Genomic DNA, 26,546 nt, shown 5'->3' with positions numbered 1-26,546 from the left:
CACTTGTTTAATAGTATATCTCAAAATTTTAAAGACTTTCAGTGGGGCATAGGCATTCTGATGATACCAAAGATATCACCATCCTTGACAGTTGGCCTGATTAACAACTATGTGCCTGACTCTTCAAAGCTAGAATCTTGCCTCTTTTAACATATTTGCTACAGTAAGGATGATGTGACCTTTTACCCCAAATTCTAATATTCAGATTTCCCCTTATAGAAGCTCATGCAAGATAAAATTATCCAGGTAAACGAGCTTTTAAGCAAACCAGTGTAGTAGTGATTTAAATGATATTTTGTGTGTAGACAGCTGATACCCTATTGTGGTTTCCTAAAATGAGTTTAAAACTTACTGTTCTTACTCTGGACACCATGGTAAATTTAAGGGAAGTAAAGGTAATTTAGGGCATGTAAAAGATGTACCTGTACTTTCACTATAATTTTCTGTTTCTCTTAAAAATTAGATATATCAATTTGACTTTAGTGTAATACATGTTTATATTGTACAGTGCATTTAGATTTACATTTATTTAGACAGAAAGTGTTATATCTATAAATACTTAGTTGTAGTCACATATATACTTTTGGAAAATATATTGTCACTGAATTCTCTGCTTTATTTACACTCCTTAAATTTTATATCCATAAAATACTAACTTATGGAAAAATTTTAAAATAAGTGAACACAGCTTTCCTGAGCACTGGGGAGAAACGCATCATGGAAGTATTAGTACCAAGGCTATTTTTGTTTTCTTACAAATTAAATTATGATGTACATAATAAATGGATGTGTTAAGAGTTCTAGTCGTTGCCAAGCAACAAGGACTCTGCTTTTTTCTCCTTCTGTCCTGTTCCTTCATTGCCCTGTTCTTCCTTTGGTGGAGGAAAAGGTTTACTTTAAAAAGGAAAACAAAATTATCTGCTAACATGTAGAAAGCTGAGTCAATTTTGTACTAGTTTAACTCGGATCTTTAGTTATTGTAAATAGAGTTTGTATAGTTAAAGATAAAAGAATTATCAGAAATATTTACTTTATAGTAACCAAAAACTCTAAAGAGAAAGGCCATGGATGTAGAGATTCAGAACACACCTGGAAGGATAAGTATCTCTAAAAGGTCCATGTTTTCAGGAACTGTTGAGAATATAGATTACCCACACTATTGTGATCTCTTAAGAAAAATGAACATGCCTTTTGTGAAAGGTCTTGAGAACAGACATAACTATGGCAGATTTGAAAAGAAATGCAACCCTGCTTTTCTTAAATTTCACCCTTATCCCCCTTCAGTCTTGCCAGACTATCATTTACATTATCCTTATCCTCCACCATATGGGCCACATTATCCATTATTTCCACTTCGGGATGATGTGACCTTAGGTGATTCCTGTTCGGGGTTTATGAGTCCTGGTGGTGATGCTGATTTAAATCCTGGCATTGGCAGAACCATACCAACCTTAGTGGATTTTAGTGATGTGAAACCTCAACATCGAGTTCCCAGACCAGATACAGGATTTCAAACAACAATAAAAAGGCAAAAAATTCTATCAGAAGAACTGCAACAGAACAGGAGATGGAATTCCAGAGAAGTACCAGACATTTCTATCAGAGCAAGACTTGGAGGTAAATGAAGTCACATGAATTTTATGTGTTTTAAATACTCAAAGGAAGAGAGCATGGACATAAGAGTCAGTATGTAGGCAGTTAAATTAACAAGATTACAATGATCTGAAAAAGGTTTTTTTTTTTTTTTTAATTACAGATTGTAAGAAACAAAGGAATAATAAACCTTATAAATTTATTTGTAAAACAAAATTTTTTCTTTAAAAAAAATTCGTTAGTTAACTGATCAACACAAAGTATATAGGTTTTTTTTTAATTACAGATTGTAAGAAACAAAGGAATAATAAACCTTATAAATTTATTTGTAAAACAAAATTTTTTCTTTAAAAAAATTCGTTAATTAAGTGATCAACACAAAGTATATAATATTACTTATTCTAGATATATGGATAATCTTCTTTTACCACAGGGGAATTTATGTATCACTTTGATAATTGTATAGAGATCCTCCTTATCTGTCTCTCTCCCTTGAAAGAATTAATTCACTGATGATTATGAAACTGTTAGTTTTAAGGGCTGAAATAAAATGGGAAAAATTTAAGTATTTGAAAGTAAATTTTTTGACTCCAATAAGAACAGAAGCTGAAATGAAGCAAACTCTGAATAAATAGCTCCACAGCCATGGAGGCAGGACTGATGACCCCTTACTGACATCTACACCATGTGGTTTCTCTGTAAGAACTCCTCTAAATTGTCACAGGCCTGGCCCAAAAAATGATGAGAAACACCTCCAAAGGAAAGCCATAGGTATTATTTCCTGTATAAAAGCTGTCTGGCAGGCAGGAATGTAAAGAGATCAACATTTTTTAGCTTGTGAAAAGCAAAAGGCCAAATGCTATAGGAAGACTTTCAAAGCTTATTCCACAAAAATATAGGTTGAAGAAATGGTTTAGCAAAGCTAATATAGGGCTAAAATGGTGTTAATGGACTGCACCAACAAGTCAGAACCAAGTATAGAGCTCATCTGTCCCAAGTATTTCACTGCCTGAATCAGTAAAACAGAGGATTCAGAGAACAGGCACTTGACTCAGAATGTCTGGACTTGAACTCTAGCAAAAGCTCAGTTGCTATATGACCCAGGACTAGTTACTATTCTCTTTATGCCTGTGTATCCTTGTAAAACTCACCTAATAGTAATAATTCATAATATAATAGTAAGAGCCATTTGGTGTAATTAATGTAAAAATACCTAAAATAAAGAATGTCAGATTGTAACAAGTCTAAAATTTTCAGTTTCTTCATACATAAATTAGGAATAAATAGTACTTCTTTTATACATTTGTAAGAATCAAATGAATTAAGACTTGTAAAGTGCTTAGCAAAATCTCTGAAACCTGATAAAACATTTCATTAATAGTAGCTATTATTATTATCTATTAAGAGCTTCAAAAAGTAATACCTGCAATTTGGGGACAGAGTTCAATATAATTTGTCCTAGACTTTCAATGACTTTATACATTCTGGAAACAATCATTAATTGAAAATGATAGGTACTTTCAGGTTTTAGCAAACCTAAATACACATTATTTCTAATGCATTTTCATAAAGAACGACATCTCAGAATTAATTAAATCACACACTGATATGCTCTTCAGTGGACTTTCACAAATATCAAAGAAAGATCATAAAATATTATATTGCTGATTTCTTCTCGCCCCATTCCAAACTTGTCTAGACCTTTTACTGGGTTTAATACTTCCTTTCTCAATCCAGTTGCCTTTCTTTATCATTTACCAATTAACTAATATAAACATTCTAATTATATTCAAATCCTTTAGAGAACTCTGCCTCTTATTGCAGTAGATGATCCAGCCTTTCTTATCACAGAAGAAATAGAGCTTGTCTATTGTCACTCTCTTGATTTTCCTCCACTTTGGCCTCCTGATATCAATATTGATATCACTTTATATGTCTTTCTATTTTTTTAAACCATTGTGTTAAGTCAAACTGCTATAACAAAATAGTAAAGACTGGGTGGCTGAAATAAAAAATATTTGTTTCTCACAGTTCTGGAGGCTGGGAAGCCAAGAATCAAGGAATCAGTGTATTTGGTTGCTGGTGAAGACCTTCTTTCTAGCTTATAGAAGGCTTCCTTCTCCCTGAGTCCTGAAAGAGACAGAGAGAGAGAGAGAGAAATTGAGAGAGAGAGAGCTCTAGTAGCTCTTCCTCTACTTAAAGGAACACTAATGCCATCATGGAGGTCTTACCTTCTTTGGCTCATCTAAAGTTAATTACCTCCCAAAGGCTTCACCTCCAAATAACATCACATTGGGAGTTAGGCTTCAATGTACCTTAATGCAGGGGGTCAGGGGCGGTTAAAGACATTCACCAGAACTATCTTTATAGTTAATTAGTATAAAGTAGTATATTCACATTGTGCAAACATCACCACCATCCATCTCCAGGATTCACTTCATCTTGCAAAACTGAAACTCTTTACCCATTAAACAAACCCCTATTTCCCTCCTTCCCATAACTCCTGGCAACAGCCATTATATCTTCAATATCTATGAATTTGACTACTTTAGGTTCCTCACTTAAGTGAAATCATATAGTATTTGTCTTTTGTATTGGCTTATTTCACTTACAATAATGTCCTCCAGATTCACCCATGTTGTAGCATATGAACACAATTTCTGTGTGTATTAGGTCTATTTGGTCTATATGTTATTCAAGTTCTCTATTTCCTTATTGATCTTCTGTCTGGATATTCTATTCATTATTTGAAGTGAGGTACTAAAATATCCATCTACTATTATGTATTGCTATCTCTTCATTTATGATTCTCTTGACCTTGGTAAGCATTTTTGTGACAGTTCTCTGTTGGGTTCATTATTTAATTCTGTTTTATTAGGATTGGTTTCTGAAGATTTATCTTCTCCTTTTTTGGAGAATCTTTGCCTGATTCTTCATTTTCTTTAACTCTCTGTATAGGTTTCTTCACATTAGACAAAGCAGGCACTTCTTCCATTCTTCATGAACTGGTCTTGTAAAGAAGACCTTAATCCATCAGCCTGGTCAGAGATTTGGGAACCTCTGCCAACTCTTTTCCTTCCCAAGGGAATCTGACAGATGGGATTTTGTTCACTTGCTCTATGCTGAGCAGGGGGTGAGCTATGGTGTCTACTAGCCCAAACTCCCATTTTTATTATCCTATAGGCAACTAGACTGTGCTAGATTCATCAGAGTTTCATGACTGATAAGACAGATGCTGCTTTGGGGGCCATCCCCAGAAAAGCTGGAGTCTTGGCTCAACTCTTGGATCTACGGTGACTATCTCTAGATCTAGATCTGTGGCATCCACAAGCCAAGGCTGCTTTCTCTGTCTTCCCCCAGGGGGTTAACCTAGTTCAACTCATCAGAGTTCCAGGACTGGTGAGATAAATGCTAGTTATTTAGGCAAATACAGAGAAGTTTGGGTACTGGACACATGGATGAATCAGCTTTTTCTAGGGGGCTGAGAGTGAGGATTTTAAAAAATCTGCTTACTCTGTGCTGAGCATATGAGAGAATCTTTGCTATCAACCAGTTCAGAATGCAATCTGTTTGCTCTTGGGTCATTCGATTGTGCTAGACCCCTCTCAGGGCTCCAGGACTAGCAAGACAGAAGCCAGTCCTCTGGAGAGCCCCCTTGGAAAAGCTGGGGTGCTAAACATGGGAATCAATCAAGGGGAGTAAACCCTGAGTGAATCTGGGAGCTAGGGAATCTCTTCCTGATTGTCCGGCACTGCACCAGGGGCAGGGAATCTGCAAGAGGGTGACTCACTCAAATCTCTTTATTAGCTTCAGTGAGTCTGTTTTGCATTCTTTCAAGGTGCAGGAGTCTTTCCCTTAGTTTCTGTATTTCTCACAAAGGTAATGTGTTCATGAATCGTTGCTAATTGGGGAGAGGATGTTCAGAGTTTCCTATTCTGCCATCTTGCTAATGTCATTCTCCATAAATGTTGTTGTTTTAATTTTCATTTTTCTCAAGATAATTTCCCATTTCCTTTGGGATTTCTTCTTTGATCATTTTATTGTTTCCCGGCATCATGTTTAATTTCTATATATTTGTCAATTTTCCAGTTTCTCTTCTTTTGTTGATTTTTAGTTTTATTTCAACTGGAAAAGACGCTGCATGATTTTAACCTTTTAAAATTTATGAAGAAGTGTTTTGTGGCCTAACATATAATCTATTCTAGAGAATATTCCGTGTGTACTTGAGAAGATGTATATTCTGCTGTTGTTGGGTGAATTGTTCTGTTAGGTCAAATTGTTTTATAGTGTTGTTTAAGTTCTCTATTTCTTTATAGATCTTTGTCTGATCATTCTATTATTGAAAGTGGATCCAACAATTATTGTAGCACTGCCTACTTTTCTCTTCAATGCTGTCAATGTTTTTATTTCATGTATTTTGAAGCTCGGATATTTGGTGCATATAAATAAAACAGAAAATAGAAAAACAGCATGTACAAGCAACTAGACCTAAAGTTGTCCTTTTAAAAATCAACAAAAAAACGATCTACTTAAGTTATATTAAGAAAGATAACTCAAGTAAGACCATTAGCAAAGGGCATTTGCGGTGTTATGAAAACCTATCTATAACTAGAAGATGATAGAAAATGGATAAGAAGACAAAATACATGGAGTGGCCCTTGATTTTTTTCTCCTATATTACAGTTTTCACATTCCTTAAAAGCACAATATTATGGTATTTTGTAATAAAAATAACAGGGCCTATGGGAAAATAGGGTTCGTGGCAGACCCCCTCAAACTCATATCGTTTTATAGGTTACACATGAATCCTTCTCACAATAAAAATATGATCATAGTTTCAAACACTTTAAATTCCTAAGAAGTAAGGAAAATACTATAGTGCTTTCCTTGACAGAAGACTTGACATTTGCTTTGTGGTATGAAAGTGATGAAGTGGGATGGTGAGTTATGAAGAAGAGATGAATGGTAGCTTGTCTAAAAGTGATCCTCAGCAATTCACCCTGTTCCTGTGTGTGTCTGCCACTCTTACTAGGAAACTAGGTCTGTTTACTTCCCACATTGACATCAGGCCTGGGCATTTAACTGGCTTGGGCCAATTATATGTTAATAAGCATTGTGCAAATGGAGACTTGATAAGCACTTGCACATTGGGATTAGTTCTCTTCAGAGTCTTCTCTGGGATCTCACTCACTATCCCGTGAGACCAACCTATGCTCACAGAAACAAATACAAGACACTTACCGGTATGCCCACCTAAGACCCCAGCTAATGTTCAATACCAACTTGCCAGCCATGTGAGTGAAGCCATTTTTCAACCTTTGCAGCTATTGAAACTGACGCCATGTGAAGAAGAATCACCCCAACTATCTTCTGAATCCTGGGAGAGAATAAGTGGTTGAGTTAAGCCACTAGGTTTTAGGGTTGTTTGTTTTGCAAATAGTAGATACCGAAACAGAGGAAAGGATATCCTCATACTGGGACTGAAATTTGATGACTCTGAGGTGTAATTCACTGTCCAGAGTCCTTTCTTCTAGTCTGGCTTAATATTAGAATTCAACTTTTATTGTTTTCCTAATTTCCTCCTTTTTCAAAGAAGTTGTTTAAATGGTTCCAAATAAGATAGATACCACAAAATGCCATCCTGCTGCTTTTGGCATGATAGATTTCTAGAGAATTTCCTTTGTCCAGCTGTGTCACAGACAGAATTATCCTTATGGTTCTCAAAACTGAAATGACAATGGGATTCAGCATTCCATTTCTCCCTTTGCTTAGGCCTCTCACTTGTGCCTGTATTAGTTTTCTCTTGCTGCTGTAACAAATTGACACAAACTTAGCAGCTTAAAGTGAAACCATTAATCACAGTTTTGTGGATCAGAAGTTGGGAATGTCATCTGGGTCTCCTGTTTAGAATCTATGACAATAATAATACTGCCAAAAGCAGCCAGGCATGGTGGCTTATGCCTGTAATCCCAGCACTTTGGGAGGCTGAGGCAGGCAGATTATCTAAGGTTGGGAGTTCAAGATCAGCCTGGCCAACATGGTGAAACCCTGTCTTCTACTAAAATTACAAAAATTAGCCAGGTATGGTGGTACGCACTTGTAATCCCAGCTACTCGGGAAGCTGAGGCAGGAGAATTGCCTGAACCCAGGAGGTGGAGGTTGCAGTGAGCTGAGATCATGCCACTGCACTCCAGCCTGGGCAACAGAGTGAGACTACATCTCAAAAATAAATAAATAAAGCCAAAATAAAGGTGTTATATTGGTTCTTACCTAGAGGGTCTGGGGAAAAAATCAACCTCCAAGCTCATTCAGATTGTTGCAGAATCCAGTTTCTTCCATCTAAAGCGTTTGTTTCCTCATTCACTGTCAGCGGGGGGACACTGTCTGCTCCTAAAGGCTACCCATATCCTTCTCATGTGATTGCCTCAAGCTTCAAAATCAACAATAGTGCAGTGAGGTCGCCTGACACTCTCTCTCTAACTGCCCCTTCTAAACCCACAGACTATTCAGCATCCACTTGTTCTCTATTCCTCCTTTGCAAATCCCCATTGCAGATTCTTTCCTGAGTTTCTCAGTCAAATATTGGCTGAATTGTCATCATCAATCATCATCATCATCATCATGAAATATTACTACACTAGCACTAGACGACATTACAGCTACTAATTGTTAATTTTAAACATGAGCATTTAAACCATATGCCATAGTTTGCTTATTTCTTTGTATTTATTAATTATAGTCTTTATAACCCTGACAATAATCATTAAAGATGAGGAAAATGAGACTCAGATGGGTCAAATAACTCATGAAGGTCACTCTGGAACCCAAGTAAGTATATACATTATATATATTATATGCCACTATCAAATAATATATATAATTATACATATGGTATAATATGTATAATATTAAATAGGTGACATCTGTGATAGTGCTTCACCTGAGTGGCATCCACAGATGGCCATGGAGCACCTGTCCTGCCCTAAGCATCTCTCAAAATGCATCTCTCTCATGCTTCAACATCTCTGTGCTGTCCATCCTGATCACAAATTTTAACTTTTAAATTTACATTTTGCCAAGTTGGATGAATTCATGAAACAAAACTATGAAGTAGTGAGCCAAGTCAGAAGCCCCCACGGGGTAGCAGAAACGATCTCTATGGAAACTACCAGAGGCACTGCGATTATCTTCACCTATGCTAGTCACCTGCCCTAATCAAAGTAATCAATCTCTCTTATTAAAACTCTTCAAGGGCAATTCATCTGCAGGTTACGTCCGAGGTTTTTATGTCCTGACCTTAGACTATTTCTCTTGCTTATCTTCTACCATTTCCTATCTATCATTTTACAATCTGTTATATGTAACATTTTTTTATTTTTATACACATTAAGATGCTCTTACAGAGCAGGCCTACCATTGCACATGCTGTTTCTCTTCCTGGAATAACTACCCTTTCTCTACTTCTCTTCTTTCATCTAAGTTCTCCTTAATTGTCAAGATTAGATCAGGCGTCATCTTCAGGGAGATGTCCCTAAGGCCTGACAACCTGGTTGAACTAGGTATTCTTAGGTGTCCTTCCTATGCGCCTGCACAGCACTCTGAGCTCAGCTATTGTTGCATTGCCACACTGTGTTGAAATTAGCTACTATGTTTGTACCTTCCATTTGCTCACAGGCACCTCAAAACCATCTTTATATAAAGATGAAAAATATATACCCATTGGCTTCCAGTTACAGTGTACTCATATTTTTGAAGGCTGCTTTTTATATTTGCTAGATTTTAGAACTTCTAATCTATCACTACATGAATTATAGTGATAATAATTCATGAGTCTGCATAATAACCAGACTCACCTTGTGTCACCACCATCCCCAACATGTCTATGTGCACAGACATAGATATCTAGTACCCAATAGTTATCTTCCAATAATAAGTATGAAATAATAAGTGATTCTGCACTATTATAATTAGCCTCTTACAGAAATTCCACAGCTATTCTGTTCTCACAGCTAAAAGTTCCAGAAAAGTTATTAAATAATCCATTAAAAAATGAATTACAATCACACAGTCTAGCTTCTAATAGTAAATATTTCTGTTGCAAAAGCACTTTTATTGTGTTTTTAACCAAAATCACATTCCCTTTTTTGTGTTTTCAGGTTGGACAAGCCCACTGCAAGTTACTCCTTTACAATCTCATCATGAAGGACACTCATTAAGATACATGTTTACGTTTGACGAGGAGGCAACATGTAGAGTAAGATTTCCTTGCTGGGTGGTATTATACAACATATATAATTGGTTTATTTCATTGTTTGGGTGTTTGATATAGTGTGTCCTAGATGAATAGCTACTATGTATATGGTGCTTCTTATATTCCAGGCACTGTGCAGCCCTTTGCAGTCAATGTCTATTGTGCATTACCTTGCATTACTCCTACAACACCATGGGGGAGGAGGAGTGAGTAGTAGACACAGCTGGTGCCCATCAGAGACTCCCTTCACTGGCTAGTGTGTCTATTCCCAGGAGCAATGAGTGACGATCACTAAAAGGCTAACAGCCACCAGACTGGAGGACTGTCTCATGCTGCCTCTTTCAGATTTTGGCCAGTGACTGGCTGACTTCTTAGGGCAACAGACTAATGCTACTCTCCAGCTGAGGCTGCATTCTCACTAGCTTCTTTTCCTTCCCCTATTCTACTGTCTTCACGTCCCTTCACCTGAGGGCATTCCCACAACATATCACTTGAACAATAATCCTGTCTGAATCCCTGCTTCTTAACAAGTAGTGTTGTTATTCTCATATTATTTGAGAAAATAGAAGCCCAATAATGTTAAGTAACTGACTTTTGATCAGACAGATAATAAATATAAACCAAAATTTAAACCTAAATATTTTTCAGAATCTAAGGATTATGTTTTTAATCATCTTCCAATGTAGATTTTATAGTCTCTAAATCCTTGGCATTTAAATTAAGATACTTAAATAATCCTAAGACATACACAGATATGAAAATATTTTTTTAAAACAGCTTTATTGAGATATATATCATGCATTATAAAATATAACCCTTTAAAGTGTGTAATTCAATGTTTTTAGAATATTCACAGAGTTGTGCAACCACCCCCACAATCTAATTTTAGATTTTTATTACCTCAAAAAAATACATATTCATTAGCAGTAAAGATATGAATACATTGTAAAGAATCAATTTCCATTTCTGTAGCTCATATATATATTTCTTCTAAAATGGACCTGCTTAAGAATTTACCCTCAGAGTGCCATGTCGATTTCTTCTTTTCTCACCTTTTCCTTCACAATAACCCTTTCTAGTTTTTCACAAAGGGAAATGGGGCATTCCTCTCACATAATAACAGCTGTACCACAGTAGTACATGGCCATGAAACAAAGAGCACGGAACAGAAAGGTCACGTAAAGAATGTGTTCTCAATGCCTCCTTTACTCAAGATGCCATGCACACATGGTAGAACTTTATGCTTTTCTTTGTCCTATGCATTTTTCTTTTAAAAGAAAATTATGGCATTAGAAATAGGGGCAATTTGGCCTGTTTTAGGCTATTCTGAATTCAGACAAAATGCATAATGTGATTGCAAGGGTAATAAAATTTTTTATTTATTAGTTTTACTTATTCTATCTTAAACTCTTATCAAAGGATCCATTGGTCCTGTAGGTAAATCCTGTGAGAGCAAATCAAAGTGAACCTAATAAGAAATTGAAGACTTTGTTGCCTTTTTTTTTTAAAAAAAGTATGCTACAAATTTATGGCAAGATTCCATGCTTTAACTATTTTAAAACTAGAATTCTGAAGTAGGAACTTATCATGGACAGGCTTATTAGCATACTTATTTAAATTTAAAATAAATTTAGACTTTTTATAGCAGTGAATAAATCCAGACATTATTTCCAGCAGTGGAAGCTAAGTAATATGGACCAATATTTCTAATGGCAAAGCAACTGGATTAACATTTCTTTCTTCTAATAAGGTAGAGAGAAATTACTGGGCCAACAAAAAAGGATAGACACTCTAAAATTTAAGTCTAGCACTTAGGGCCACTTTGACACTGAAAGAATTTGCAGTTTTTGAAGAGGCAACCAAAAGTTTGATTTGAACTTTTGGTGGTCTCATAGGAGCAAAGGATCAGAAGTTGGAGTTGATCCATAAAAACCACCTAAGACTGTGAGCTGAATACCTGGAAGCCTGAACCCTACAAGTAAGGATAGGTCAATAGTAAAAAGCACTTGAACAGACTGCTGCCTAGCTTAATCCAAGTAAATAAGAAAACTTCAAGTCCTGAACTGGGATGAAGGTGATCCTAGACTGCTCTCACTTCCAGGAATCAGGCAGAAGTAAACAATACTTTTCTTTGAAGGAAGATATTATCTTATTAAACCTCAAATTATTTCAATTAAAAACTTTTAAAGTATAATGTTCAACACATAATTAACAGTATCCAAACATATAAGAAAAAGTACACTATGAGTGAGAATCAGCACAAATGAAAGAAAACAGAAAGAGATATACATTGATGTATGCAAACAGATATACATCCATGCCTTGTAAATATGTATAAAATGTTCAAGGAGAAAAAAAATGAGCTCAAAATTTTTGTACGAAAATTGCAAACTACCAAATGGAAATTAGAAGATTGGGGGAGGGGCCAGGTGTGGTGTCTCACACCTCTAATCTTAACACTTTGGGAAGCCAAGGCAGGATCACTTGATGCCAGGAGTTTGAGACCAGCCTAGCCAACATGGTAGAACCCCATATCTACTAACAATACAAACATTAGGCCAGGCACAGTGGCTCACACTTGTAATCCCAGCACTTTGGGAGGCCAAGGTGGGCAGATCGCCTGAGGTTGAGAGTTCGAGACCTGTTTGGTCAACCTGACAAAACTTCATTTCTATTAAAAATACAAAATTTATTCAGGTGTGGTGGCACGTGTCTGTAGTCCCAGCTACTCAGGAGGCTGAGGCAGGAGAATTGCTTGAACCTGAGAGGTAGAGGTTGAATTGAGCTGAGATAGTGCCACTGTACTCCACACTCCAGCCTGGACAACAGAGTGAGACTGTCTAAAGCAAAAAAAAAAAAAAAAAAAAAAAGAGGAAGAAGAAGAAGTAGGAGGAAGAAGAAGAAGAAAAAAGAAAAGAAAAGAAAAGAAAAGAAAATTGTGGGTGAAAGTAATTCCAGAACTGAAAAATATGATAAAGAACTGTGTAGATGGATTCAGTAATAGATTAGACACAGTTAGAGAGGGAATTGGAGAACTGGTAGATTAATCAGAAGAAATTGATGAAGCACAAATATGCAAAAATACAAAAAATACAGAAGTGAAAGGTAGGTAGAAGAAAGAACACAGGCTTATTTGGAATCCTAAAAGTAAAAGAAAAAATATGACAGAAGCTATGATACCATTTTTATATCTACTGCGTGTTTATTTCTGATAGCTCCCTGAGCATCCCCTCACATTCTCTGCTGTACATTGAGGATGAGTCATGGTTCCACACAAACAAGCCAAAGGTGGCAGCAACAGAAGCGTTCTGGCAATCTCAACCCCAGCTCCAACAGTAATGGCAGAAAAAGCCTAGAGTTAAAGGAGACAACACATGGAGAATATAAGAACGGAAAAAGGAAAAATCTGAAAGTTTATTTTTTAGCATAGTTTATGGTAATTACATTATTTGAAATCTGGACATCAGTGGCCATATTTTGTCAGGTCTTGTTAAATATGAAGAAATTCTGGAAATTGAAGCATTTAATGATGCTGGTGGTGTTGGAGAATCTTAATGTGGATAATGCTAGTCTTATTAGGACATAAAGGATGTTCTACTTCAATGTGATTACTTTTATCAGAAGAAACTAAGGATCATTTAGAGTTAAAAGTAGGCATTCCCACTGAATCGTATTCCAAGAACAGTAAAGACATCAAAGAGTAAATTTTGTCCCCTCTCTATTAAATAGTAGACAAATAACATGTAGACAACAGCATTACAGGGAAGATGCGCCAGTTAGAAAACAGCCACCAGAAAGTGAAGACAGACTTCAAGGAAATTAGGTAGATGATAAATTTGAGTGCCTGGAAATGAAAACGTAAAGAAACTGAAGACACATAATGTGTACAAGTGAGTTTATAGGTGTATAATGAGAAAGTGGAAGAGATGCTATATTAGAGAAAAATCTAGATTCCCTGAAAGATTATACCATACTACCATGATATAGCATACCAAGATAATAGTCAACAGGCATGTGAACCACAGAAAATGACACAAATTTCAGATACTGCTAGAGAAGATTTAAACACAGCTTTAGAAAAAGTAATTGTCTCTTTGATAGAGAGCAATACAAACTGGTGGATTTCAGACTATGATAACTCCTGCTGAAGGGGGTTATTATAAATCTGAAGACCCAAGATGTTCAACAAATTTTAATCTGTATAAAGATTTTTAAAAATTATGCCTAAAACACATCAATGACATTACTGACAAACAGTGAAAAATATAACATCTTAAAAAGAGTTAGAGAAAAGATATACACAAAGGAACACTTGTAAGAATGACTTCCGGCTTTTTGTCAGTTTGTGTAAGCCAGAAGAAAACAAATGCACATATTTTAAGTAACAAAAATAAATAAGACTAAACTAAGAAGATGTTAACTAACAATAAAAATATTTAAAATTAGGAGCAAAATAGAAACATTTTCATAAAACAAAGCTGAAAGAATGCACTGCCAGCAGACCTGAAGGTATTTCTTTAGACAGAAGAAAATAATGTATATGGAAATTCAAGTTTACACAATGAAATAAATTGAGGTGAACAGAAATGGTAAACATATGGGTAAATATAAAATACTATTTTCATCTTATAGTTCTTTAAAATATCACTGTTAAAAGCACAATGATAGTAATGCATTTCAGGTTAATAGCACAGAAAAAGGTGATTGTGTGACAGTAGTGTAAGGGACAACAAAGAAAATGAGCATATGCCGTTTTAACTTTTTTACACTATTTTTGAAATGGTATAATATTATCATGTAAACCCTGGAGTTAAAGATGCATGTTGTAAAATATCTGTGCTGTAAATCCCAGAGAGACAGCAACAGCAGCAAAGAAAAACATTTAAAAAAACATACGTAGTAAGCTAGTAGGAGATAAAATTAAATTTTAAAATTAAAAAAATTATCAACTAATTCAAAAGAAAGTAACACAAAAGGAAAATAAAGAAAACAAATAGAAAACAAAAATAGATTTAAACCAAATTATGTCCATTGTTAAATAGAATTTAATAAAATGAACTTAAAAGTCACATATTGTTAGTTGGATGAAAAATTAAGACTCTACTATATGCTGACCACAAGAAAACCATGTGAAATACAAATAGAAGTTTCAGGTAAGGTGTGAAAATATATATCACTCAAAAGCTAGTCTAATAAATGCAGAATTAGGTGCAATGATAGCCAACAAAGTGAATTTCAGAACAAGAAATTTTACTAAGGACTCAGATATTTTATAATAAGAAAGGGACCAATCCATAAAATGTATATGCACCTAATAACAGAACTCAAAACACAAGAAACAGAAACTAATAGAACTGAAAGGCAGATTTACAGTTAGTAGTTATTTCAAAACTCTGTTCTCAGTAGTTTATAGGAAAGGTAGATGGAAAAAAAAAGGGGATATGGAACATATGAAAAACATAATCAACTAACTTGACCTAATTGATACAAACAACAATGGAACACAGAACATTCACTGAGATAAATTATATTCTGCAATATCAAACAAATCAAATGAAATCAAAAGAATAAAATGTGGCACATACACCGTGGAATACTATGCAGCCATAAAAAAGGATGAGTTCATGTCCTTTGCAGAGACATGGATAAATCTGGAAACCATCATTCTCAGCAAACTGACACAAGAACAGAAAACCAAATACCGAATGTTCTCACTCATAAGTGGTTGTCGAACAACGAGAACACCTGGACACAGGGAGGGGCACATCACACACTATGGTCTGTTGTGAGGTAAGCAGCTAGGAGAGGGACAGCAGGGCGTGGGGAGACTGAGGAGGAATGACATTAGGAGAAATACCTAACGTAGGTGACAGGGGGATGGAGGCAGCAAACCACCATGGCATGTATATACCTATGTAGCAATCCTGCATGCTCTGCACATGTACCCCAGAACTTAAAGTAAAATAAAAAAAAATTTTTTTTAAACAGAAAAAAGAAAAAATAGAAAGGTATTCACTGATTTCAACTAAATTAAACTAGAACTCAATAATAAAAGATGCCTGGTAAAAAATTAAAACATATGCACGTTTAGAATATAGCAATATATAAATAGTTAATACATCCTAAGAAACCTAAGAAAGTTAGGTTTATTTCAGGTATGTAAGATTGCTTAACTTTAGAAAACTGATAAATGTAATTCATTGTATTAACTGATTAAAATACAAGTCATATACTCATCTCAAGATATGAAAAAAAATTTTGACAATAAGGATTGACATTATCCTTAAATTAATAATGGGTGTCTGTGAAAAGGTAAATCAAACTTAATATTTAAACAGTGAAATGTTGAAAGCATTCCCTCTGTAATCAGTCTCATGTCTTTCACCTCCTCTCCACAATATTGCACTGAAGTTTTTAGTCAGCTCAATCAAGCAAACATACATATTGGAGGGGACTAAACAACACTGTTATTCTTGATATGTATGTAAAAATTCAAACAAATATACAGTTAAATGACTTTTCATTTTATTTTATCTTATTTTATTTTTAATACAGAGTCTTGCTTCATCACTCAGGCTGGAGTGTAGTGGCATGATCACAGCTCACTGCAGCCTCAACCTCCCAAGCCCAAGCCATCACTCTGCCTCAGCCCCCCAAGTAGCTGGGACTACAGGCATGCACCACCATGCCTGGCTAATTTTTATATTTTTTGTAGAGACAGGGTCTCCCCCCGTTGCCCAGGCTGGTCTAGAACTCCTGAGCTCAGGCAATCTGCCACCGCACCCAGCTTATACAGTTAAATTACTACAGTAAAAAGAAACTGAATACAGTTTTTAGAAATAAACATCATTGTAAATTCATTTATTGTATTCTAAATATCAGTAAGAAGCAGAAAGTTTTAAAACATTTAAGCTATCACTTAAAATTGTATCAAAAACTATTCGCTTTGAGTAAAAAGTCTATAAAACTATATTCAAGAGTCCTATAGCAAAAGTACTAAATGTATTGAGAGAAAATCTAAATCAATACCTTAACTGTATTTTTGTGGGATTTTGAAAAGTTATTTAAAAAAATAGGTACATAAAAGCAAAGAATCCGAAATAACCAAGACTATTCTTCAGAAGAGGGGAAAAATTCAATATCCTTTTTATAGCCACTTGCTGATCTCATACAGGTCACAATGTTTTAATGGAGAAACTTCTGTTTTTATGGAAAAAAAACGCTCACTCTGTAGGACATAACCTGAGTGTCAAAGCAATTCTCCTCTTGCCTGAGAGAATAAAAACTTTTCAAAGCTTTTCCTGGCCCACAGTCAAAAAAACAATGAGAAGCTTTCTAGGGCTTGCAGAATACTACAGATGTTGGGTCCCATATTTTTCCCTAATGGCCTCTCCATTGGATTAGCTTACTAGAAACTCCGTATCAGAGAATTTACCTTGAGAAAACAGCCATGAGCAGGCTTTTCTGCAAATGAAAATAACTTTACAACAGCCTTCAGTGTTAGGACTTCCAAGTTATGCTAAACTTTTCACCCTGTTCATTCCTGAAAATAACATTCAGGCATTAGGAGTACTTACCCAAAACATGAGGGAAAATAGAGGTCAATCACATATTATAGCCTACAATTGGACTCAGTCGCTAAGGCGTATTTTAATTGCTTAAAAGCAGTAGCAGCAGCAGCCAGATTGGTAGTTTCATCTGAGCCACTTTTAGGACATGAGCTTTATTTGCAAGTCTTGCACACTGCAAAAAATATGTGTTGAATTCCAGTCAAACTCTGCATTTGTCAGCAAGTAGACTAATATCTTATGGAATTCTTTTCCTGTCTCTTTCTAACCTCTATCTAAAATGCTGCAACTTACTTAACCCTGCTACTCTGCTTCCTCTGCCTCATTCAGGTGAAGACCACAATTGTGACTGTAGTGTCAGAAATAGTGGCTCCTCATGTTCAAATGTGAGATAATCCCTTTGATAGTCCTGAGTCGATACTTTTGGTTGATGGGTCTTATTATAAAACCCAGAAGGAAAATTCTACGCAGGGTACAACCTTACCACCTGAAATGAGTTAATGGAGAAGACAACTTTCCCAATTTAACTCAGTTTCTTCTGAGCTTGTACCTATAGCTAAAGACAAGTCAGCAAATATTTATACAGATAGTTTTATGCTTTTGGAGTAGTCCATGATTTTGGCATGTTATAAAGACAAAGAGGGCTTCTTATTTCTAGTGGGACCCCCCATCAAAAACAGTCTCCAAGAAAATGTACTTCTTTTTGCTATCCTCTTGTCAAAAACTGCCATTATTAAGATTGAAGCTCATAGCTGTAAAACTAAACTTGAATATCAAAGGAATTCCCTGGCAGATTTCTGTGCTAAATCAGCTAGTGCTGAAACTGTTAGGATATACAATTTGAATAAACTCTATAAGATTCATCCAAGTCAACTCCCCTATGGTTACCTATTTAACAAACAGTGAAATGCACCTGATTTGGAAAAACAAAGTTGGTATCCGAAAGGATGTAAATTCAGTGTTAAACGTGAACTCAAAGAGCTCTCAGATGGGTGCCTAATATTTCCTTCACGTGCTTCCTGAGTCCTTGAAGCTTCTACTGTTAAAAGTTCTGCACTCCACAAAACTCTTCACTCTACAACTCATCATGAAACAGACAGAATGATCCAAATTATGAACAAATACTGGTGTGGTAACTGTTATCAAACTGATAAAATGGTTTAAAACCAATGTTTGGTTTGTCAAACTCATAATCCTGTCAAAACAATAAAAACTTCAGGTGGCATATTTTCACTATCAGACTTTATCCAACTGTCATTTTCAATGGGATATCAGTATATTTGCATGTTATCTGGTTGGATAGAAGCTTTTCCATTTGGAAAAGCTGATCTTATGATGGTAACTAAGAAGTTATTAAGAATATATTTCCTTTATGGGGCATCCCTGAAGAAATCTCCAGCACAGAGGAACCTATTTCAGTGGACAATTGAGAAAGCAGTTGAATAAGCTTATGCCTAAAATGGCATGACCACTGTCCCTATTGCTCTTAGTCTTCTGGAAAGGTCAAAAGACAAATGGCATTTTACAGCTGAAATTGGCAAAGTTAACTGAATCAATTTGATTGCAGTGGCCAAAGATATTACCTTGGCTTTAATGGTAATCAGATCTACCTCCAATGGAAAACATCAACTGACTTCTTATGAAATAGTTCCTGGAAGGCATATGCCCTTAATAGTAGAACCTCGTGTATCTTCCGTTCTCCTAAACTCTGATATGACTGAATACTGCAGACTTTAATGCATTATGCATAAGTGTATTTTCACCAGGTAAAGGAGGTTTTCCATAACCCACAGAGTGAGAACAACCAAACCTTTCCAAATCTAGAACCTGGAGATCGGATCTTCTGAAAACGACATCAGAGACCTCATTGAAACCATGGTCTCCTCCCCATTGGAAGAGATCATACCAAGTTCTTCTTGCCACCAACACTTCAAATATCAAAGGCTTAAACAATATCAAAGACTTAAACCTTGGGTTCACATCTTACAACTCAAAAGGTCCCCTCCAAATTCCTGGAAACGTAGATCTGTTTGAGACTTGAAGGTAAATCTGGCCAGGGAAACTTTTACCCGGAAGCAGATGGGATCCCAGACATTGACGGCTACCGTAAGGCCGTGGATCAAGACTTTTCTGACATCATGAAAACCAAAAACCTTATCGTTTTCCCTCTTTTTCCTATTTCTGCCATCCTAATCCTCCCCTTTCTTTACAGGAAAATCCATGGACTGTAATTTGTGGATGGCTTTAGCACAAGTTTATGTTCTAGTAAGAAATCAGAACAACTGTTAAATTTGTAGCTAATGCCCCTAAATCAGCAAATGATTCCACTAATGCCACTGCCTGTCTGTGTTACCAGTGACAGTCATGCTAAAACCTCAAAGGAGGAGTGGAAGTTGATATTCGAGACATCATTGCCACTTGATTTTCTATTGTTTTTAAAAACAGTACTCTGAGCTTTCCCGTTAGAATGGCCTTCAAATATATACTAAAAAAAAACAACAACAACTATTCAAGCGATGCCTACAAAAGGTATATTGAGCTTCCAGGCATTGCATACTCAAGACTTGGGTATCACTTAGGTGGGTACAAATAATTGCTTGTGTGATGTCACTGGACTAAATCCAGTAAGGTCTCATTCCACTGAATGTGGTTATGCATCCTTCCAGCATGCTCTAAAGTGACCACACACAGAAAGTAAATTACTCACTGGACCTGGCGCAGGAGCTGTGTGGGTTTATGGATGATAAAATGTAACTAGGCTCTGCTCACATGCCACCAGGTGGCCCTCTTTTCCAGCTCCTGGGGGCCTGCAGATTTATTGGGTCTGAGAAGAATTTATTTACTGTGTTCTGCCTCCTTTCTGGTTCATATGTTGCTGATTGTCCTGGCTCACTCCTGTCTTCCAAATAGCTTTCTCTGAAAATTTCCATAATACCTTCCATAATCAAAGGCCAAAGGGATCAATAACCAAAATTACTACTAACCTTAAAATGGAATGAAGATAAGTTAGTTTCCATTGAGAAAAGTTTCTAATAAGGTTCCTGGATGCTCTTCTTGGTGTAGATGGTGCCAGACATATGGAACTTGAAGATAATCCATCACTTGGGAAAAAATTTTGAAATTTGTAAGCCAATTATATTTCCCAGGGTGCAAATGGGTAGAAGCCACTTTCCCGAAGGTTGATAAAAAATATCATGTTCAGCAAAAACACTTAATGGAACACCCTACAATTTTAGATCTCTTCTTGGCTTATGTTGGGACCTTGCATATGGTTCTATGCAAAGCTTCTATCCAACCAGATAACATGTAAATATACTGATATCCCATTGAATGCTGCACTTATCTCTCCCCTGGTTTTACTACTACTACAAGCTTAATTTAAAAGGTAGCCAACACTGCTGTTCCTGTAGACACTGCCACCAAATGCACCAGGGACATTTCTCATGGGAAAGAAACACATGATGTGTTTATGGGAGTAGCTAACAGCTGGTTTGCAGGCATCCTGAATGGTGGATGGCAACCCTTTCTAGTCTAAGATTTTCTCATCTCTATGTTTCATTTAATCATCTCCAGATTACGATGATCGATATTACCAGGCTAACTACTAAAATAGATACCTATTTAAATCAGACCATTTTACAACAAACTATGGTTCTTAATTGCCACTCCACCCCAAACACAGACTATGACCAGCAAGACTTAAATACTTCTGAACTGTCTTTATTGCCTGAATTTTGAATTGTTTGTTCTGATGAGTTTGGTTCATGGAGATTCCTGTTAAATAGTGTACTTCAGTGTCTTTACGTTATCCTCCTGATAGCCATTATAGTGGCCTCTCTCATGTGTTACATCCCTTAAGAATCTTAAATGCTCATATGTAGCCATTGTTGTACATCAAAAGATCTCATTACAGTTAGAGTAACAAAAACATGAGGAAACATAATCATTCAAGTGTTTTCATACTATGAATTGTTAATTTTATATAGGCATCAGATAATCCATTATGAAGGTGACAGAAAGGAGTGTCAGTGGCCAAGGTTTTGGTCAATCTCTCAGAAGTGAGTGAGCAAAAGAGAAGAATTGTTAAATTAAATTAGATTTGACCTGAAACTAGTCCATGTATGTAATTAACTGTAATCTAAATTATATGTGAACCAACTGCAACCTAACAACTTGTAAGTAAATTCTTACAACATGCAGCTGTGTTGCAGCCAATCATAGCAGCCTAGCTTTCAGCCAATCACAGGCTACAAACCAGCAAAACATGTTAAACTCAGGCAAACACTGAACTGTAACCAAGTAGGCTATTTCTGTATGTCACTTCTGTTTTCTGGCTATAAATATTCCCTGCCCACGTTTTGCAGTAGAACTGTCTAAACTGCTTTTGCGCTGAGTGTTACCTCGTTTACGAATCCTTTTTCCTGCTCAATTAAACTCTGTTAAATTTAATTTGTCTAAGGTTCTTTTTTACTTTTTTTTTTTTTTTTTTTTTTGAGATGGAGTCTCGCTCTGTCACCCAGGATGGAGTGCACTGGCTCAATCTTAGCTCACTGCAACCTCCACCTTCTGGGTTCAAGGGATTTTCCTGCCTCAGCCTCCCAAGTAGCTGGAAGTACAGGCACTCGCCATCACGCCCAGCTAATTTTTGTATTTTTGTGGAGTCGGGGTTTCACCATGTTGACCAGGCTGGTCTTGAACTCCTGACCTCAGGTGATCCACTGCCTAGGCCTCCCAAAGTACTGGGATTACAGGCATTAGCCACAGCACCTGGGCTTTCTTTTTAATAGTAACATATTCACAGGTTCCAGAGATTTTAACATGGATATATTCGGGGGTTTAAATGTGAATATATAAAAATGATTAAAAACAAATTTTCAGGTAAAGAAATGAAGGAAATTTATTGCCAACAAAGGTACACTAAAAGAAATCCTGCCTAATAATTACTTTTTTTTCCTTTTAATTTAAGGTCCATATGATTGTTTTAAGTAAAAGTATAATATTGACCTCTGAATGTATGTATGACAACTGTAGAGTAAGAGATGAAAGCTTGTGATAAATTAACAGAAGGTTCCAATGTTTGCACATGTTATGGGAAGTGGTATGTTAACTCTAAGTGAACTGTGGAGAGTTAAAGATGCACATTGTTTTCTCTAGAGCAGTCACTAAAGAGCAATGTAAAGAAGTAAACAGCCAATTGATGGCTTAAATTGGAACTCTAAAAAAGCAAAAAGACAAATTTAAATAATTCCCAAAAAGGCAGAAAAAAAGGAACAGAGAAACAGAAATGTAAGGTTTTACAGAAGCCAGCAATAAAATGCTACACTTAATCTAAATTTATCATAATTACATTAATGGTAATATACTAAACATTCCAATTATAAGGTAGACATTGTCAGAATAGATAATAAAGCAAGACACAGCTATATGCTACCTACAAGGGATATACTTGATATGTAAAGATACAAATACATTGAAAGTAAGTCAATGAAAAATACATACAATGTAAATAAAATATAAATAGGCTTTAGTGGCTATTTTGAGATCAGATTAAATAGATTTCGAGGTGTTACAAAACATAGAGTCATGTCTTAGTTATAAAATGGTTAATTTGTCAAGAAAACCTAACAATCATAAATGTATATGCACCTAGTACCAAGGTTCAAAACACATGAGGCAAAAATAACAGACCAAAAAAGGAGAAATACACAATTCCACCGACCACCTTAGGGGGTTTTAACATCTTTGTGTACTTGATGAAGAAACTAGAAAAAACAACTAGTAAATACATAGATCTAAACAACACATCAGTCACCTTCAGGTAGTTGATATTTATAGAACATTACACCAAACAAATGCTAAGTATTCTTTTCAAATGCACATGAGATGTTTACTACTATAGATAATATGTGGGTACATAAAACAAGTCTTAATACATTTAAAAGTATTGAATTCATCCCACATATGTTCTCTAGCCACCACAGAGTCAAATTAAAAATCAATAACCACAAGACATCTAGGAAAATATTAAATATTTTAAAATTGAACACACTTCTAAATAACCCACATGTCAAAGAAGAAGTGACAAGATAAATTAGAAAATATTTAAACTGAGTGCAAAATAAAACATACCAGATTTTATACAATGCAGTTAAAACTCTGTTAAGAAGAAAAATTAGCCTTACTTGCTTACTTTAGAAGATGAGAAAGATCTAAAATTAATGATAATATTTCAATATTAAGAAACTGGCGGCTGGGCGTGGTGGCTCACGCCTGTAGTCCCAACACTTTGGGAGGCTGAGGCAGGTGGATCACTTGAGGTCAGTAGTTCAAGACCAGCCTGGCCAATATGGTGAAACCCTATCTCTTCTAAAAAATACAAACATTAGCCAGATGTGATGGCAGGCACCTGTAATACCAGCTACACAGGAGGCTGAGGCACAAGAATCGCTTGAACCCAGGAGGTGAAGGTCGCAGTGAGCTGAGATCACACCACTGCACTCCAACCCGGGTGACAAGGTGATACTTGGTCTCAAAAAAAAGAAGAAATAAAAGAAACTAGAAAAATGATTAAATTAAACTAAAAATAAGAAGGAAGAAAACTAAAAAATGATAATAATAGAAATAGTGAAATGGGGGATAGATTCAACAAAAGAAAAAATTTGAAAAGCCAAAAGTTGTTTTCTACGTAAGTGTCCATAGACAGATGAATGGATACAGAAAATAAGATGTGTGTGTGTGTGTATATATGTGTATATACATATGCATATATATGAATATTATTCAGTGATAAAAAGAAAAAGAACCCCCCATTTGCAACAACAATGGATGAACCTGGAGGACATTGTAAGTGAAATAAACTAGACATAGAACCAGAAATACTGCATGATTTTACTTATAAAATGCTTATAATCTTAAAAAGTCAAGCTTATAGAAGCAAAGGGTAGAACAGTGGTTTCCAGGAGCTGGGGGTGGAGAAAATGAGCGATGTTGGTCAAAGCTTAAAACTTCCAGTTTTAAGATGAATTAAATCCGGAGATACAGTATGAGGACTATAGTTAATAATACCGTATTTTTTACTTGAAATGTGACAAGAGAACAGATTTGTGATATCCTCACCACATATACACATACACACACACAAATGATAACAATGGATAGTGACAGATGTGTTAATTAACTTGACTGTGGTAATCATTATACAATGTATACGTGTATCGAATCATCACATTGTACACCTTGAATATATACATTTATTTTTCAGTTAAATATTTTCAAAAGCCCAAAGATTTTCCTTTGAAACGATTAACAAAAGTGATAGACCTATTGTTAGTCTGATCAAGAAAAAGAGAATACATATTACCAATATAAGAAAGAAGGATTATTACTACAGATACTCAAAGAAAGATAAGAGAATATTATAAACTTATGTGTGCCAATTAATTTAGCACTTAGACGAAATGAACAAATCTTTAAAAATACAAGTTAACAAAATTAATACTAGAAAAAAATAGAATATGTAAATGATTATATATATATATATATATATATATGAAGTTTTATTTTTTAAATCAAAAGACTTAACACAATGAAAACTTCAGGCCTAGATAGTTTAACTAATAAATGTTATCAGACATTCTAGAAAACAACCACCAATCTTACATAGGTTATTTCAGAAAAGAAAAGATGGAGCATTTCTCAAACAATTTTAGGAGTCTAAGTTTACCTCGTATAACAAAATCAGACAAAGATATTACAAAAAAGAGAGAAAATCATAGATTAATATTCCTCATATATGTAAACAGAAACATCTTTACAAAGCAAATAAAAAACAATAATTTATGGAAAAGATAGCTCAAGTGAAGTTTATCTCAGGAATGCAAATATTCGCTTACCATTAAAAATTAATCAATGTGATTTAACATACTAATGGAGTAAAGGAGAACATTATTTAATTATTCTGCTAGATATAGCTTTAATTTTTTTTTTTTTTTTTTTTTTTTTTTTGAGACAGAGTTTCGCTCTTGTTACCCAGGCTGGAGTGCAATGGCGCGATCTCGGCTCACCGCAACCTTCGCCTCCTGGGTTCAGGCAATTCTCCTGCCTCAGCCTCCTGAGTAGCTGGGATTACAGGCACGCGCCACCATGCCCAGCTAATTATTTTTTGTATTTTTAGTAGAGACGGGGTTTCACCATGTTGACCAGGATGGTCTCGATCTCTTGACCTCGTGATCCACCTACCTCGGCCTCCCAAAGTGCTGGGATTACAGGCGTGAGCCACAGCCCTCGGCCTTTAATTTTTTAAAAAAAAAAATAAATAAGATTAAACACAGACTAGAAAAAAGTGAAAAAGAAAATCATAAACAGAAAAGTTAATTCTTCACAGGAATATAAAAAAATGCTAAATTTGTATGAAAGCACAAGAGACCCAGAATAGCCAAAGCAATACTGTGCAAGATGAGAAAGCTAGCAACATCACACTTCCTGACTTCGAAATATACCACAAAACTATAGTAACCAAATCAGCATTGTACTAGCATAAAAACAGACACAGAGACCAATGGAACCAATTAGGGAACCCAGATATAAATCCACACAATTACAACCAAGTCATCCTCAACAAAAGGTGCAGGAATATTCAATGGGAAAAGGACAGTCTTTTCAATAAATAGTTCTGGGGAAACTGTACAGCCATCAGCACAAAAACGAAACTAAACCCCTACCTCTCACCATATACAAAAATCAAGTGAAAATGAAAGATTTAAGTTTAAGATCAGAAACTCTGAAACTATTAGAAAAAAAGGCATTGAGGAAATGAACTAGGACATTGGTCTGATCAAATATATTTTGTGTAAGACCTCAAAAGCACAGTTGACAAAAGTAAAAATAGAAAAAAATGGGACTTCATTAAACTAAAAAGCTCTGTACAGCAAAGGAAACAAAAAAATGAAGAGACTACTCACAGAATGAGAGAAAGTATTTGCAAGCTACCCATCTGACAAAGAATTAATAACCAGAATGTATATAAGGAGCTCAAACAAGTCTCTCTCTCTCTCTCTCTCAATCTCTCTCTCTCTATATATATATGTATAGATATATATATATAAACACACACATATATATGTGTATACACATAT

The 26,546-nt window shown here is 35.5% G+C and overlaps 1 protein-coding gene across 1 annotated transcript in view; it reads left to right on the top strand.

Moving 5' to 3' along the window:
• The first annotated feature begins 857 nt into the window (after positions 1-857).
• The window catches only part of SPMIP7 (sperm microtubule inner protein 7), a 53,921-nt gene continuing 28,232 nt past the window's right edge, over positions 858-26,546 (top strand). The window contains exons 1-2 of the mRNA XM_012458749.2: positions 858-1,617; positions 9,750-9,847. Coding sequence (XP_012314172.2) covers positions 1,065-1,617; positions 9,750-9,847 — 651 coding nt within the window. The 5' untranslated portion in view covers positions 858-1,064. The remainder of the gene's footprint in view (positions 1,618-9,749; positions 9,848-26,546) is intronic.

The sequence above is a fragment of the Aotus nancymaae genome, unplaced genomic scaffold (genome assembly GCF_030222135.1).
Source record: "Aotus nancymaae isolate 86718 unplaced genomic scaffold, 86718_ANA_hifiasm-v0.15.2.pri h1tg000065l, whole genome shotgun sequence".
Classification (NCBI taxonomy): Eukaryota; Metazoa; Chordata; class Mammalia; order Primates; family Aotidae; genus Aotus; species Aotus nancymaae.
The sequence above is the reverse complement of the archived record's forward strand: the minus strand, read 5'-3'. Positions and strand labels throughout refer to the sequence as shown.